Source organism: Hylobates moloch, unplaced genomic scaffold (assembly GCF_009828535.3).
Source record: "Hylobates moloch isolate HMO894 unplaced genomic scaffold, HMol_V3 SCAFFOLD_3, whole genome shotgun sequence".
Taxonomy (NCBI): domain Eukaryota; kingdom Metazoa; phylum Chordata; class Mammalia; order Primates; family Hylobatidae; genus Hylobates; species Hylobates moloch.
Genome location: NW_026652278.1, coordinates 22577040 through 22594499, shown reverse-complemented (window position 1 = coordinate 22594499; position 17460 = coordinate 22577040). Strand labels below are relative to the sequence as shown.

The 17460-nt window shown below is 33.2% G+C and overlaps 1 protein-coding gene across 4 annotated transcripts in view; it reads left to right on the top strand.

The window, feature by feature from the left end:
* The window catches only part of PDCD4 (programmed cell death 4), a 45828-nt gene that overhangs the window by 10750 nt on the left and 17618 nt on the right, over nucleotides 1-17460 (top strand). For 2 of the 4 annotated variants that reach the window (XR_009212705.1, XR_009212704.1), the window contains exons 4-12: nucleotides 393-487; nucleotides 2651-2764; nucleotides 5127-5348; nucleotides 6984-7081; nucleotides 8007-8121; nucleotides 11598-11705; nucleotides 11920-12030; nucleotides 13439-13578; nucleotides 15517-15627. Coding sequence is in view for 2 of the 4 variants with exons in the window: in XM_032177964.2 (XP_032033855.1) it covers nucleotides 393-487; nucleotides 2651-2764; nucleotides 5127-5348; nucleotides 6984-7081; nucleotides 8007-8121; nucleotides 11598-11705; nucleotides 11920-12030; nucleotides 13439-13578; nucleotides 15517-15577 (1064 nt within the window). In the remaining 2 variants the exon portion in view is untranslated. Of the gene's footprint in view, nucleotides 1-392; nucleotides 488-2650; nucleotides 2765-5126; nucleotides 5349-6983; nucleotides 7082-8006; nucleotides 8122-11597; nucleotides 11706-11919; nucleotides 12031-13438; nucleotides 13579-15516; nucleotides 16234-17460 lie in introns of those variants that run through there. The other 2 variants (XM_032177964.2, XM_058436025.1) reach the window with 2 other exon arrangements.

The window sequence follows — 17460 nt, the reverse complement described above, 5'->3', positions numbered from 1 at the left end:
TGTTGAGTTTTCTATGCTACGCTTTACTGGCCCGGAATGTTTCTTTTTGTCTTAGTCTCAAAGAAATGTCGAATAAAATTTAGAGCTCAGCTGCAATATCATCTCCTTTGAGGTCCTCAATATAGCTATTTTTTTATCTTTGTTTTTGCTTTTAAAGCATCTGCTTTTTTAGTTTTTACTTCATAAGCTATTTTAACTTAATGTTTTTGGAAATATTGAAAGAGTGGTCTGAACAAAAAGGAAACCAGTAGGGGAAGAAAACTGGAAAAAAACTAACAGACATTAAATACAATGTTTTTTTAGCTGTTATTTAACATCGGAACATTTTATTTTAGATTTCAACAAATTGATGAATTTTGTGTTTTTTCTTTCTCAATTCTAAACTTTTTCAGGTGGTGCAGGAGGCAAAGGTGTCTGGGGTACACCTGGACAGGTGTATGATGTGGAGGAGGTAGATGTGAAAGATCCTAACTATGATGATGACCAGGTATCAGTGCTTTGCTTTTTCATAATATTTAAAATGTTTATGAGCTTTTTTGACTTCATGTTTGTAGTTTACTCATACATGTGTGAAGTCATATGTATATATATGTTTTGGATTAGGAAACCAAGTAAACTGACAGTAATACATGCATAACTTTCACTTGGTTTCTGTAGTGAGTCAAAAATAGCTCTTTAGAAATTCACTTAGGATTATTAAGTTGACCATTTTCCAGTAAATTCTGTTAATATACTTTGTTTCTATATTAATGATAATTGAGAATATCTTCTTTTGAATATTATGAGTTACAGATATTAGACTCCTTTTAAATATTACTGTTTAGAATGGTAACTATATAATAAATTTTGTTTTGGGGACATGTGCATCTTTCAGGGATAATGCTGAAAATGTAAATTTTTAATAGATTGTGAAGTGAATTTTTGGTATTTTTTTAAATGGAAAAAATTTAAAGTAGAATAGTATAATCTGCTTGTACTCTTCTCTTAGCTTTACAAACTTAAATAATTACAAACTCATAGGCAGTCTTGTTTCATTCCATTTACTCTGCGTCTTCTGTTGGCTGTTTTGCCCCACCCTGTTTTGGATTATTTTGAAGCAAATCCCAAATGTTTTGATTATGTTTTTTGAAAATTGTGTCTCTTTGCACAAGGTAAGACATGGTGATGAAAATTTTAGACAGGAAAATGTTAAGAGTATATGTTAGGTTGTTTTTATTGTGTGTTGTATGTATGTATTTTAAGTATTTTAACTAATAGACATGGAAATATTTCTAAGAGAATATGGAAAATATGAAACTAGTAGGATTCAAGTACTGTAGAATCTTTGCTAAAAATGTATTAATCTTTCAAGTATATGTTTTTAGGCTGAAGCCAGTCACCAGTTGCAAATATAGCAGTCCCCTCTTATCCGTGGTTTTACTTTCCGCAGTTTCAGTTACCCATGGTCCAATGTGGTTTGAAAATATTGAGTGGAAACTTTCAGAAGTAATTCATAAGTTTTAAATTACATGCCATTCTGAGTAGTGTGATGAGATCTCCTGCTGTCCAGCTTCATCTACCTCATCCTGCCCAGGATGTGAGCCATTCCGTTGTCCAGCGTGTATCCGCAGTGTATACACTACTCGTGCATTCGTCACATGGTAGCTGTCTAGGTTATCGGATTGAAAAAACAGTATTTATTGGGTTTGGTACTATCTGTGGTTTAAGGCATCCTCAGACGGGGCTTGGAACATATCCCTTGTAGATAAGGGGGCACTACATTTCAGAGCTTTTTTTGCATGGGGAGAGAGGAATGGTTTGATGATGGATGTTAATTTTCTTTTTGAAATTTCAATTGAACAGTGCTTTTTTCCTTAGAGATTTTTTTCTGTCACTACAACATTGACCTTTGTGTTATACTTTTTATTATAATCTAATCGTGAAGGCTTTGGTTCCTGCTTCATTTTTTTTAAAGCGAAATTTTAATTAAAACACCATATAGGATAGGAAGCCATCATGAAACTTTTTGATTACTGAAAGATTGGTTTTGAGAGAGAAATAAAAATTTTGAGAGAAGAAATTAACAGAAGACATGGGGGTTGGGAGCAAATTATGTATTTGCTGTGGTTAATGGTCTAATCTATATATTGGCTTATTGTATTCTGATTTTGTAAAAGAGCAGTGACATATAAATTCTACTATTTTTATTATTATTTATTATTATTATTTTTATTATTTTCTAGCTTTGTTGTCCAGGCTGGAGTGCAGTGATGAATTACAGCTCACTGCAGCCTCGAACTCTTGGGCTTAAGAGATCCTTCTCCATCAGCTTCCTGAGTAGCCAGGACTACAGGGGCAAGCTACCATGTCTGGCTAATTTTTAAAATTTTTTTGTAAAGACAGGGTCTTGCTATGTTTCCCAGGCTAGTACTGAACTCCAGGCCTCAAGTGATCCTCCCGCCTTTGCCTTCCAAAGTGTTGGGATTATAGGTATAAGTCTCCTTGCCTGGCCTAGATTCTGTTTTTATATGTGATCAATGTATGTAGCATGTCTTTGTCTTGTGCTGAGTGGGGATTATTAACTACTTAGAATATAAAATTATACAACAATTTCATTTGTTTGTTTGCATTTTGTTTTTTTTTTAACTCTTACTCCCTTTTCCCCTCACAGGAGAACTGTGTTTATGAAACTGTAGTTTTGCCTTTGGATGAAAGGGCATTTGAGAAGACTTTAACACCAATCATACAGGAGTATTTTGAGCATGGAGATACTAATGAAGTTGCGGTAGGTTTAAAGTTGCAAGTATAATTTATTTAATATAGGAGAGAAGACATCTTTTATAAGCAAAATACATTTAGAATGATCTTGGATCACTGAATAAATTTAATCATTTTCTTTTGCATAAGTGAATTTCTAAGAAATGGAATAAAATTTCATTACATTAAAACCGTTATATATTTGGGATGTGATGAGAGCTATGTGCCATTTTCTTCTCTGAAAAATGACACAATATTTTTATAATTTTTATAATGATAATTTGTAATGTATATGAATTTATAAAATCTGTTTTTATAATTTATAAAATAGAATTTTAGCAGTTTGAGGGCACTTATAGACACCCCCTGAAACCTCTTCAGGGATCTCAGTTAAGAATGCCTGACATAGTTTCATTTTTTTGACATTTATTTCAAGTATGCTCAGAAGTAGGATAAAATCTTTTTGTATTTTGTCCAAAAAAAACCCCACAAATAATAAAGATTTGAAAAAGAATATACAGAAGCCATGAGAATAATTATGAATTGTTCATAAAGTAAATCTAGGATAAAATAAAACTATTGGTCTAGTTAGGATTATCGAGTTAAAGTAATACAATTGTAACTCTTTAGAAGACTTTGATCATTTAGATTCTTAAAATTTAGACTGGACTTTTATGATTTGTCTGATACTGTGAGGTTTGATATCTTTGGATTTGTAGGATTTGAATATAAGACAAATATTTGTTCAGTGCATACCATCCGGAGGAATTTGTAATAGGTGATTCTTGCCCTTTTGAAGCCCAGTCAAGTGAAAGAAAGGATATGTAAACAGATTATTAAAGTATGTGAAACATTCTGTTATAGAGGAAAAGTTTCCATGAGTCCTATGAGGGCAGGGACTGTTGAAATCTTCTTAATCTACCTAGCATAAGACCAATTGTATACTACATATCTATTAACTGAGTAGTGTTTGGAAAGCATAAAATAGAGAGTAATAGTAGAGATGATTCTCTGCTGTCTGAAGGATGTTGAGGAGTTCGCCAGTTAAGATAGTTTTCCAGGAAAGAGGAGTATCGTGTTTGAGGGTAATGGATTAGTTGTTAAAGTGTGGTCAAGGAAGATGAAATGCAGTGAGTGAGAAGAGATTACTAACAAGGACACCAGTTACGTGGCTGTGAAAATAGTTTTGGCACTCTCTTAGTAGTATATCATGATTTAAAGATTCTAAGAAAACTTTCATTAAAGAGGAGGGCACTCTAACTGAATTAGAATCTAGCTTCTAGAGTCAGACTGCCTTTATTCCACTTTGTTTGGCTACTCCAGCTGTGTGCCCTCTCTGCTTTGAGTATGATAGGTGTGATAATTTAATACTCAAAGGGCTATTTGAGTATTAAATAATATAAATAAAGAGGCTATTATAATGCCTGATACATTAGTCAGTAAGTATTAGCTGCAGCTATTAAATAAGATAATATAAATAAAGAGGCTATTATAATGCCTGATACATTAGTCAGTAAGTATTAGCTGCAGCTATTATATTTCTAAAAGGAAATTTTAAATTTACCCCAGAATTTTAAACCAATAATCCCATTTAAAAACAGTTGTTTAAGATCTCATTTTAAACTTGATACAAAAGTGTAAAGTGAATTTTTATTTCAAGAGAAGGCTTTGAAGTAGAATATAAATAGCTTATGATAATCTAAAATGAATTTCCCCACAAATTCTCATAAAACAATATTTATAGAAATAATAGATTGTAAGGGAGGTTAGTTAACTCCTAATACCAATCTTAGCAATATTATGTAGTTTAATGAACTAGCCATGAGCTGCATAATGACGTTTCCATGACAGACTGCATATATACCTGTGGTCTCATATAATACTCTTTTTACTGTATCTTTTCTGTGTTTAGATAGGTAACCATTGTGTTACAGTTGTCTGCAGTATTCAGTATAGTAACATACTATACAGGTTTGTAGCCCAGGAGCAATAGGTTTTATACCATATAGCCTACATGTAGGCTCTGCCATTTAGGTTTGTGTAAGTACACTCTATAATGATTGCACACTGATGAAATCACCTAAATGGTGAATTTTTCAGAATGTATCCGTGTCGTTGAGTGACCCATGACAGTATTTTAAATGTATTTCACATTTTTGAATTGAGCGATGTTAAGGCAGTTAAAGCTTGACAAAGTGGATCAATGTCTAATTTATGCACAGGGAAAGGTGTATTTATCCTATCTCCTAAAACATGACTGTGTCTTTTGATTATTTCCAAAGAGTGAGAGGTAGAGAGATATAGATAAAAGCTCAATTTTTCAAAAATAAAATTTTATTAAACTATAGGTAGTGATACACTTTTAAAATGTTAAATTTTTTTTTGAATAGGAAATGTTAAGAGATTTAAATCTTGGTGAAATGAAAAGTGGAGTACCGGTGTTGGCAGTATCCTTAGCATTGGAGGGGAAGGCTAGTCATAGAGAGATGACATCTAAGCTTCTTTCTGACCTTTGTGGGACAGTAATGAGCACAAGTGATGTGGAAAAATCATTTGATAAATTGTTGAAAGATCTACCTGAATTAGCATTGGATACTCCTAGAGCACCACAGGTTTGTATGATTCTTCTTTTTGTTCATTCCCTCCCACTACTATATTCCTAATTGTGGAAATAATGTATAGTCCTAGGAAATTTTAGTAAATGGAAGGGGATGACCCACATTTCCTACCACACCGAAATACCCCTCTAGCATTTTGATGTATTTTTTCCTAGTTCTTTTGTTTTTTAAACATGGTCTTCATCATGCTATAGATTTAACATTATCTCGTATTTTTCCCCCATGATCTGCATAGTTTTTAGGTCATTTTTTTTTTTTTGCCATATATATAGTCTTTATTATATGTAGTTGTTTTATTAGCTAAGATTTTTTAAAAATGTAGGTTATGATTGAATGCTTCACTAATGTTTATTATAAAAAGTCATAAATAAGACTCTTCCCTTTTGTAGCTTTGAAAACGTGAAATTGTTGCTATTGTCAAAAGTTTTTAATCAAGGTAAAATCACTTTACTTAAAACATTAATTTAGAAACAGAATATAGGCATGTCAGTTCCTAAATGCTGTTTCTGTTATACTTATGACAGACAATACTCTGTATGAGATATTAAGTGGTGATTCTAATGCAGACATTTTTTCCTTTTATACCAATACGCATACTTTAAGGAAATGATTATATAAGTTTATTGTAGAATTTTTGAAAAAAGCCAGAAAGAAGAAAGGCCAGCAAAAACTGCTACTGGTGTTAAGTTTTGCATTCTCCTTTCTATGGGTATATATCAATGTATGGCTTCTATAAATCCTTAATTTTTTTAAATTAAAAAAATGGAATCATACCATGTATGCTATTTTGTAAACTTGATTTTTCTCATACCATAAAATATGGTAAATATCTTTCCCTGTGGCCACATAGTATACCATTTTACGTGTATACTATTTAACCATACCTTTATTTTTGGACACTAATTTCCAGTTTTTATAATAAATAATGCTGTGAACATACTTTCAACTATTTTGATATAACTTTTTTTCTCCACAAGATAAATTCCTTTGATTAGTTTTTGAGAGAACCTAGTCCTTTTTTTATTTCTTTTTTAAGAAGAGAGGACTTCACTTGACCTTAAATCATTCGTTTAACCCCAGCACTTTAGGAGGCAGAGGCAGGCGGATCACGAGGTCAGGAGACCAGCCTGGCCAAGATCGTGATACCCCGTCTCTACTAGAAATACAAAAATTAGCCAGGTGTGCGCCTGTAGTCCCAGCCACTCCAGAGGCTGAGGCAGAAGAATCACTTGAACCTGGGAGGCGGAGGTTGCAGTGAGCTGAGATCGCGCCACTGCACTCCAGCCTAGGCGACAGAGCAAGACTCTGTCTAAAAAAAAAAAAAAAAAAAAAAAAATTTTGATCATATACTATGTATTCAGGCAGTGTGCAAGGTGTTAGGTATTCATTAGTGAGCAAAACAGATGTGGCCCCCACTCTGGCACTTAACTTGAAGGTTAAGATGTGGGAGTCTATGCCAGGCATAACAGCTACTACATAGGTTTTTTTTTAAAAAAATTCCGGTATCTTTTAGGTACTGACTGTGTACTTCAGCTAATCTTCATCATTTATGTATTTAGAAATTGTGTCCTGTAAAAGTTATTTAACATTTTTTTATGTAGCTCTTTTTTTTTTTTTTCCTTTTTACAGTTGGTGGGCCAGTTTATTGCTAGAGCTGTTGGAGATGGAATTTTATGTAATACCTATATTGATAGTTACAAAGGAACTGTAGATTGTGTGCAGGCTAGGTAAGTAAATAACTTTTCCTACTTAGAATTTCAAAATATGGGAAAATTCTACAGGATCCTATTGAAATGATACTTGCATTAATCAGACACTCTGTACATCTGTTTGTCACTTCTCTATATTCTCCACTGTTAAAATGGAGAGACTGTTGGCATGATATTACCAGGAAGAGGACAGTACTATAATTTAAAAGTTCTGGAGTTTAGCTAAATCATTAATTACCTTCATGTCAAGCCACTCTTCTTTGGGCCTCAGTTTCTTTATTTATGAAACAAAACCATTGGACAGATCTTTAAGTTCCATTTTCAGGTTCTAGCATTCTGTAGTAGTTTAATATTCTAATAAGATGGATAACATTAACAAGAGAGGCCTCATTTATAGTTTTATTTTGTATTTATCTACCGTAGAAATCTTAGTCAGAAAATGTCTTTTTCACTCTTGTGATTTAGTATAATTAATATGATATTTGGTATACCTAAATGTGATATTTGGGAGTTATGCTATATGATTTTTCTTAACTTCTTGGAGACTTGGACTTAGGCATGTCTTAGTTTTCCTCAGGTCTATATATTAACTTAATTTTCTAGGGTTACTTCACATCATAGTGGAATGGTGTCCCTGGGTAGGAAGGCATGGATCTAGGTGAAAGTTAATTATATGTGAAGTGTTTCTTCTCAGTGTAGATCAGTTATTTTGTAATGTGTTTTGATGTTTCTTGAATGAGAAATGAAATAGAGCATGAGAATATTAACATGAGGATCAACTTTTTTTGCTCCTTTTTGTTTTGAAAAAGTGTTTTGAATTTTATTTTGTTTTTATGTTATGTGAAAGATTTAGGGCATATAGGATTTTGTCAGCTGTATCCCTAATTTGGTAAACTTTAGGTATTTCCAGCTATCAAACTTAAATTTTTTTCCTTCTCTGTAGAGCTGCTCTGGATAAGGCTACCGTGCTTCTGAGTATGTCTAAAGGTGGAAAGCGTAAAGATAGTGTGTGGGGCTCTGGAGGTGGGCAGCAATCTGTCAATCACCTTGTTAAAGAGGTAATGATTAGGTATTGTTTTTAACTTAATTTATATGTATTCTTCTGAGTGAAATAAATTGTGGCTACTAGCTGGTATTTTTATGGACAAAAATTAAGTTCGGTCTTAGAGCTGCAATTGGAAAATGAAATAGTTTTTTTATATTTGGCTTTATAACCTTTTATTATAAAATATGATTAAAAAATGAGTCTATTAAAATGGCTTTCATGAATAATTATAAGCAAGCCATCTATGAACTTCAAAGGAATGCCTGAAATCTTTTTCTTATATTATTATTTAATAATTTTCAAATGCTACTGAAATGAGATTTTCTGTCTTTTAGCTATTCAATAAATATGCTTTTATATGAGCAATTTAAAACCAGATAGTCTTAAATAATGAGTTATGAATTATGAGCACTAGAGTAGATCAGAGTGTTAGATTTTTGTGAGAACGTTCACTACCCATATGCATGTTTTAAAAGAAAATTGATTGTAATCCCAGCACTTTGAGAGGCCGAGGTGGGTGGATTGCTTGAGGCCAGGAGTTTGAGAACAGCCTGGTCAACATGGTGAAACCCCGTTTCTACTAAAAATACATAATAATTAGCCGGGCATGGTGGTGCACACCTGTAATCCCAGCTACTCGGGAGGCTGAGACACCAGTATTGCTTGAACCCAGGAGGAGGAGGTTGCAGTGAGCCGAGATTGCGCCACTGCACTCCAGCGTGGGTGACAGAGCAAGACTGTCTCGGAAAAGAAAGGAAAAAAAGAAAAAGCGATTTATTGCATTAAAATTCCAGTTTTATTCCCTATGGATTTTTTTTTTCTGGCTGTAATGTGGTATTCTATAACAAGAAACCAAAAAACAAAAAAAACTCCTTATCTGCAGATCTCTTTAAGGCATGCAACTAGAAGATTTGTAGTTCATGTGCTTCTGATTTTTGAGTATAATCTTTTCATGTAACTATAATTTTGATTTTTAGTAAGTCTTTTAATGAGGTGTGTGTGTGTGTGTGTGTGTGTGTATGTGTATCTAGCTTAAGTGTTAAGGAGTTCAAAATGTAGTTAGAGCCTTGACTGTTTTTGCTTTTATATATGTTAAAATAGATGAGTCAGTGTTTGTAATGTCATGATTGCAGTATCTGTTTTTTAAAAATTAAACAATTATTAGAAAAATTGAGGTATAAAAATAGTCAAGATGCCAGGGCAATTAGGCAGGAAAGATAAAAGCCATCCAGATTGGAAAGGAGGAGATAAAACTAGTTGTATTCCCAGATAACACGATCTGTATACAGAAAATTTGAATGAATATCCACAACATTTTTTAACTCCCCCAAACTGAAACCAAACTATTAAATAAAAAATGAGTTCAGAAAGGTTGCAAGATACAAGATCAGTATACAAAATTCAATCCTCTATACAGTAGGAATGAATGATCTGAAATGAAATTATTGCATTTATGATAGCATCAAAAATAAAATACTTAGGAATAAATTTAACAAGACAAATGCAAGTCTTGTACACTGAAAACTGCAAAACATGTTGAAAGAAATTAAGGAAGACCTAAATAAATAGAATGATACCCCATGGTTATGGATTAGGATACTTAATATTGTTAAGATGGTAATACTCTCCAAAATTAATATTTTTGGAAACTGGACAAGCTGTTTTATGGTGTGTGAATTCTCTCTCAATAAAGAAAATTGACAAGATAAAAATGGAAATAAAACTACCAGTATATGAGTTTGAGGTTGACATTATTTGGATATTTGCTTACATGGAAGGGTTGGATCAAAGAAGACTTTTAGAAATGTATAAATGTATTTGTAATTTATCATTCTCAGAAGTGCATGGAATTTGATGGGGGATATTTTTAATACTTTTAAAGTTATGTAACAAATGTTAAAAGTAAGTAATATAATTTGAATAACAAGTACAGTCATGTGCCACATAATGATGTTTTGGTCAGTGATGGACTGCATGGGATGATGGTGGTCCCATAAGGTTATAACGGAGCTGAAAAATTCCTATCGTCGAGTGATATGGAGGCAGTTGTAATGTTGTAGCACAGTTACTTTTTTTCATAAATTTAGTGTAGCCTAAGTATACAGTATTTATAAAGTGCATAGCCAGTGTATGGGTAATGTCTTAGGCCTTTACATTCACTAACCACTCACTCATTGAATCACCCAGAGTAACTTCCATCCTGAAAGCTCTATTCATATTGAGTGCTCTATACAGGTGTATCATTTAAAAAATCATTTATACTGTATTTTTACTGTACCTTTTCTATATTTAGATACACAAATACCATTGTGTTCCAATTGCCTGTATTATTCAATATAGTGACCTGCTCTACAGATTTGTAGCCTAGGAGCAATAGGCTATACCATATAGCACTGGTGTGTAGTAGACTATACCATCTAGGTTTTTGTGAGTATACTCTATGATGTTTGCACCACGACAGAGTCATCTAACACACTTTTCAGAATGTATCCCTGTTAAACGATGCGTGACTATGTATTAGTTTGTAAAGTAAAAATATTCAAATGCTATGCTTTAAATATTTACTTACATGTAAATATTTAAATACATATTTACTTACATGTAAATATTTAAATACATATTTACTTACATGTAAATATTTAAATACATATTTACTTACATGTAACTATTACATCCTAAAGCATGACAGCAACTAAATTTTACTTTACCTTTTATGAAAATATCTTATAGAAGTTGGAAGGATACTTAAATATTGATTCTTTTAATTCAGTCAGCCAACATTCAACATTCAGACAACTAGGTATGTGCCCACCAAATACAAAGGGGATTTTAGCAAATAACATATAGGGAAAAATATTCCTAGTTGAAACTCTTGTGCTGAAAAAGTTCTCCCACTTTTTTGAGATGTTCAAGTTTGAGCAGGAAAATCAAGACTTGTCTCTAGCTACAGCTGGACACTGAATTATTGAACATTTTAGATAATGAGTTTCAAATTTTCAGTTGTAGAGAAAAGGGCAACTATGTGGAAATCTTTTCCCTGTCTAGTAATGCCCCATTATCATCTCTCATTTTTTGGCTCTCAGTGCACTATTAAGAGCATCTTGATAGAAGTGAAATATTTTATGCCACTTTATGTTGAAACTTTGTTAGTGCCCTCTAGTGGTATTTAAAATCCCTTATTTTTAGTGGCACAGTAAGGCATTATGGTCACAACCCAGGACGCGTGCATTATAAACCTATTTGTAGATCTCGGTGATTCAGACACTGAAGCATTGCATTTGAATCATAATTATGAACCATTTAAAAATTGGGGATTTATTTTTTAATTATGAAAAATTCTGTTATAATAGTACCACATCCAATCTATATGTTATTAGCTGTGTTAACCACTATTTCATTATATTGGAATGAGGGCAAATAATCCTGTAGGCAAGCATGATATTTTAAAAGTTAGGAATTCTAACACATCTCAACTTTTAAATCTAATAGATTGATATGCTGCTGAAAGAATATTTACTCTCTGGAGACATATCTGAAGCTGAACATTGCCTTAAGGAACTGGAAGTACCTCATTTTCACCATGAGCTTGTATATGAAGTAAGATTACCTTGCCATGTCAAAGAGAATTATTAAGTGTTCCTTTTTATACCATAGTGACTTACGCTTTTTAAATAATGTACATCCTTTTTTTTAATATCAAAGGAGGAAGTGGTTTTTAAATTTCTACGATTACAAAAGGCATCTGGGTACATTTTAGGAGCAGCTTCATATATGAATTAACCAAAAATTCACTCATTGATTCAATTTTTAGGCTATTATAATGGTTTTAGAGTCAACTGGAGAAAGTACATTTAAGATGATTTTGGATTTATTAATGTCCCTTTGGAAGTCTTCTACCATTACTGTAGACCAAATGAAAAGAGTAAGTATAACATTATTTTTGAACAACTTTTAGGATTATGCCTTAAATATATGACTGAATACAGATTATGAATTGTCAGTGAAATTTTCTTTAGGTATGTTTAGTGTTAATATGTCTATACGTTTTGTTTTTTCTTAATGGTAATGTTTGAGGTTTGAACCTTTTGCAACCATTTCTTGGAAAGTAACACTGCAGTGTTTTTTTTTAACCTACTTTAACAAATGTAATTATGTATTCTACCTCAAGGGTTCGGTTTCTAAGATGTGACAATTTCTATTTTATATCTAGAGAGAAACATGAACCTTTAACTTTTAACAAATTATAAAGTACTTTTTTCCTATTAAAAATGTTATGATTATTGTTTTAAATGTTTGTGAGGTTTTTGTTTGCCTTGTATTTTTTTAAAAAGGTACTAAGTGTATATAGAGAAGTAGATGGGAAAGGAGTTTGCCCAATGTCTGATGTCTGTCTACAGCTCTTTTAAGAGAACAGTATTTAAAATTTTTTTTTTAGCTATGTAACCAGTTTTACTTATTTTTTATCTATATTTGTAATTTTAGATATCAGAGGGGTACATGTACAGGTTTGTTAGATGGGTATATTGTGTGATGCTGAGGTTTGGGCTTCTAATGAATGATCCTGTCCCTCAGGTAGTAAACATGGTACCTGATAGGTAGTTTTTCAACTCTTGCCCTCTTTCCTACCTCCCCACTTTTGAAATTCCCAATGTTTATTGTTCCCATCTTCATGTCTGTGTGTACCCAGTGTTTAGCTCTCACTTACAAGTGAGAACGTGCATTATTTGGTTTTATGTTTGTGATAATTTTCTTAGGATAATGGCCTCCAGCTGCATCCACGTTGCTGCAAAGGACATGATTTTGTTCTTTTTTGTGGCTGTGTAGCATTCCATGGGTGTATATGTACCACATTTTGTCTAATCCACCATTGATGGGCACTTGGGTTGATTCCATGTCTTTGCTATTGTGAATAGTACCCGATACAAATGCAGGTGTCATTTTGGTAGAATGATTTATTTTCCTCTGGGTATACACCCAGTAATGGGATTGTTGGGTTGAATGGTAAATTCTATTTTGAGTTCTTTGAGAAATCTGCTAACCACTTTCTACAGGGGCTGAACTAATTTGCATTCCCACCCACAGCGCATAAACCTTCCCTTTTCTCCTCAACCTTGCCAATGTCTGTTATTTCCTGACTCTAATAAAAGAGAACAGTTGTAAAACACTGTAACAAATCTACTTTCTGTGCTTCTCATGATTCAAATCTGACTTCAGTTTAACCATTTGAATATTTGGCCTTAAATACAGATTGATGACATAGTGATGGATTGTGTTTTATGACATATATTTTATATGGGCTAACAATTATGTGTGTAATTTTATTGTTGTAGGGTTATGAGAGAATTTACAATGAAATTCTGGACATTAATCTGGATGTCCCACATTCATACTCTGTGCTGGAGCGGTTTGTAGAAGAATGTTTTCAGGCTGGAATAATTTCCAAACAACTCAGAGATCTTTGTCCTTCAAGGTACTTTATTTAAATACTACTTTCTCAATATAAAATAGTGGATGAGGTCTTTGGGAAGGTTAAGTGCTAAGTTAATTTACCATTCCCTGAAGTCACTGAAGAACATGACTCTTGTGAGTTCATGGAGAAAGAAGGGCGAAGCTTGTTTTAGCCCCCTTGTACATCTGTTCAGGACTGCCTCATGAAGTCCTAGTTTATTTGAAAGAAACTAATCTTGTGGAGCAGTTCCTTTGTTGTAAGTAGTTTCAGTGTTATTTTAGAGTAGGTATTATCAGTGGTAAGATGAGAAAATTGAGGCTTAGGGAGGTATAATGTACTTTTTCTGAGGTCACATGGCTAGTACATGGTAGAAGCCAAGTATGAATTCAGGACTTTTCTGGCTTCAAAGATCTAGGCTCTTACCTGTACTGGATGTGGCTTCCTTGACTTCTTTACAGGTTGGAGAATTAGGGCTAATTGGATGTTCTCACTGGAAAGTGTGTGTGTTCGGGGGTGTGTGGAGGGTGTTCTCACTGGAAAGTGTATGTGTGTGGGTGATTTTCCTTGGAGCTGTTAATATTTTTGCTACTAGTTGGTTAAGTTTTTTTGTTGTTGTTAAAGCTAATAATGAAGCATATAATGTCATAAATGTTTAGTAATAGCTAAACTTTTTGCTTGTGTGGGTCAGTTTTATATAATCTTAAGTTCTTATGATTTTTTATCTGGAAAATTTCTTAAGCTTTGATATTTTTATTTAAGTGCATTGTAAGAATTAAAACTCAGAAAAATATTTCCTGGTAGGGGCCTTTGCTTTAGAATTTTAGAAACCATTAAAAGAGAGGGAAAAGAAAGTGATGAAAGATAGTTAATAGCTTTACTAGAAATGTTTGGAAATACAGATGTTAGTCTGGTGATGGAAGGATTTATGTATGGATGTGCCAAGTGGTATACATCAGTAAAAACTCTGAACTTTGGCCTTCTTGACTGCTTTTTCATTCCCTACCTTGGTCTCATATAGTCTGAACATATAGTCTGAAGCCTTTATGTTCAAGATGATGTAGCTGTTTTCCACTTAGATTTAATATGAAAAGGGGCCAGTACCCTGGCATTGGCTTTTTGAAAGTTTTTCAGCCTCTGTTTGAAAGTCTGATTGTTTCTGTGTGGCTTTATTCTCAAGGGTCACATGAGGCAATAAACTTTCTGTGTATACATACCATACAGCTTTGACTTGGGTCCTTTATCTTTTAGCCTGTTTGGGTGAGGTGCACATTTGTGTGTGGTTTTGCATGCTTGTGCCTGTTGGCCTGGGGTCAGAGAGTAAGGGCTAATGTTGCCCAAGTTCTATTTCCCACTTACTGCTTTAGGCCACTGGCCAGCTGTTCCTTCTGGGCTATTGCCACTACATGTAGCTCGAGTGTGGTTACATTATAGAGCAGGGCTTCTTGAGTTTGACAAAGCACGAATCCCAAAATGGGGCATAGGCTGTAATTCTGATTTTTTTCCACATTCAAGTTATGGCTTTTCTACAGTTGATAAAACATTTTTTTTAAATTGTCAAACATGGATATTTTGATAGGTTCCACAGCTCCAGTTTGCATAATTCTGAATTATGTTAGTGTTTCCTATTTGGCTCACTGTTAAGCTTACAAATAATAATTAGAAATAAATTTAAATTTCTAAATAAAATGTTTGCTTTAGTTTGAGTCAACTTTTTTTTAATGTGATTGTTCAGATAGTGAACTTATTAAAACAAAAAGATTTGATATTGATGTTTTATGCTAAGATATATAGTAGGGAGTCTTTTCCAAAGGAATTAGAGGCATGCTTTTTTTTTTTTTTTAAATGGAAAACCCTTTAAAAACTAACATGTAACGAAAAAATACCAAGTTTTTAATTTTTTTGTATTGACTATAGTCAGAATTTATATCTGTTTTCATGTCTTTTTTTTCTTCATTACAGGGGCAGAAAGCGTTTTGTAAGCGAAGGAGATGGAGGTTGTCTTAAACCAGAGAGCTACTGAATATAAGAACTCTTGCAGTCTTAGATGTTATAAAAATATATATCTGAATTGTAAGAGTTGTTAGCACAAAATTTTTTTTTTTTTTTTTTTTAGCACTTGTTTTGGGTACAAGGCATTTCTGACATTTTATAAACCTACATTTAAGGGGAATTTTTAAAGGAAATGTTTTTTCTTTTTTTGTTTGTTTTTCGAGGGGGCAAGGAGGGACAGAAAAGTAACCTCTTCTTAAGTGGAATATTCTAATAAGCTACCTTTTGTAAGTGCCATGTTTATGACCTAATCATTCCAAGTTTTGCATTGATGTCTGACTGCCACTCCTTTCTTTCAAGGACAGTGTTTTTTGTAGTAAAATCACTGGTTTATACAAAGCTTTATTTAGGGGGTAAAGTTAAGCTGCTAAAACCCCATGTTGGCTGCTGCTGTTGAGATACTGTGCTTTGGGAGTAAAAAAAGAAAGTTATTTCTTTGTCTTAAAGAATTTTTTAAAAATTAGTCATGAGACTTACTCATCTTTCCAGGGAACATACTGATTGGTCTTAAAAGACTAGACAGTTAAGTAAAAGGTGGCTGGAACATCTATTTTTCTACAAAACTGGAAAAATGAACCTGGTTCTAGAAGAATGTACACCAAAATAAAACATGTGAAGCAATGTTGATTCTTTATTGGGAGTACATTATTTTAGGTCTCTTAAACTTTAATTTCACACAGTAAATTTTGAATCTCATAAGGAAGCATATTTGAACCTAGTGAATTTAATCTTAGTGTTCCTTGAAAACTTTTTTTCCCTGCAAAATTTTAAGTGAAAAGTACAATAGTAAATTAAGATTACACTGGGGGAAAAAATGCAGGTATCACTTTACTCCATTGTTATCTGACCTAGAGCTTAATTTTTAGAAATATGTAATACCTTCCATCATTCCATCATCCTTAAATTCTGTTACCAAATAATGGCTAATGTTACAAAAAGTTATACTCCAAAGACCCAAAGCTTGACATTTAACCAATGTATGAGAAAATATTACCAATTAATAATAAAGGATGATCATTTTTTTAACCTCTTTTACATAGCCTAATAACCCAGCAAGGCCTCAAGGTCTATGCTAATTTAAATTGCCAAATATTGACTGCAGCAAACAAGAATTATATTCAGAATTTATGAGGGTACTGTTAGGAGTATACTGATTACAGGTTTAGATACAGTCTGTTAGAATTAAAACCAAGTTTAATGTTCATATTTACCTCATGGGCTTTATCAAGCCCATATCACCTTGGCTTATATAAATATAGTTAACCATTTTTAGGTTTTTAATTGACACTTGGATGATAAATGCAGTCATTTTATTCTCAAGTGCTTAAAATTTAGAAGCTTAGCTGACTACAGAATAGGTGAGGGTTTCTTAAAAATGAGATTTAAGGGCTGGGCGCGTTGGCTCACGCCTTTAATCCCAGCACTTTGGGAGGCCAAGGTGGGCAGATCACCTGAGGTTGAGAGTTCATGACCAGCTTGACCAACATGAAGAAACCCTGTCTCTACTAAAAATACAAAATTAGCCAGGCATGGTGGCACATGCCTGTAATCCCAGCTACTTGGGAGGCTGAGGCAGGAGAATTGCTTGAACCTGGGAGGCAGAGGTTGCAGTGAGTCGAGATGATGCCATTGCACTCGTTTGGGCAACAAGAGCGAAACTCTGTCTCAAAAAAAAAAAAAGGTTTAAGACAGTTTTGTCATTACTGGTAGGATGTGGTCACACAAGATAGCATTAAACGTGACATGGCACATAAAATTGGTTAAAAAAATTTTTTAAATTACGTAATGTAAAAGCCCAACAAACACTTTATGCAAGATTGGAATGTATCTTCAAATTCAGATTTAATAAACATG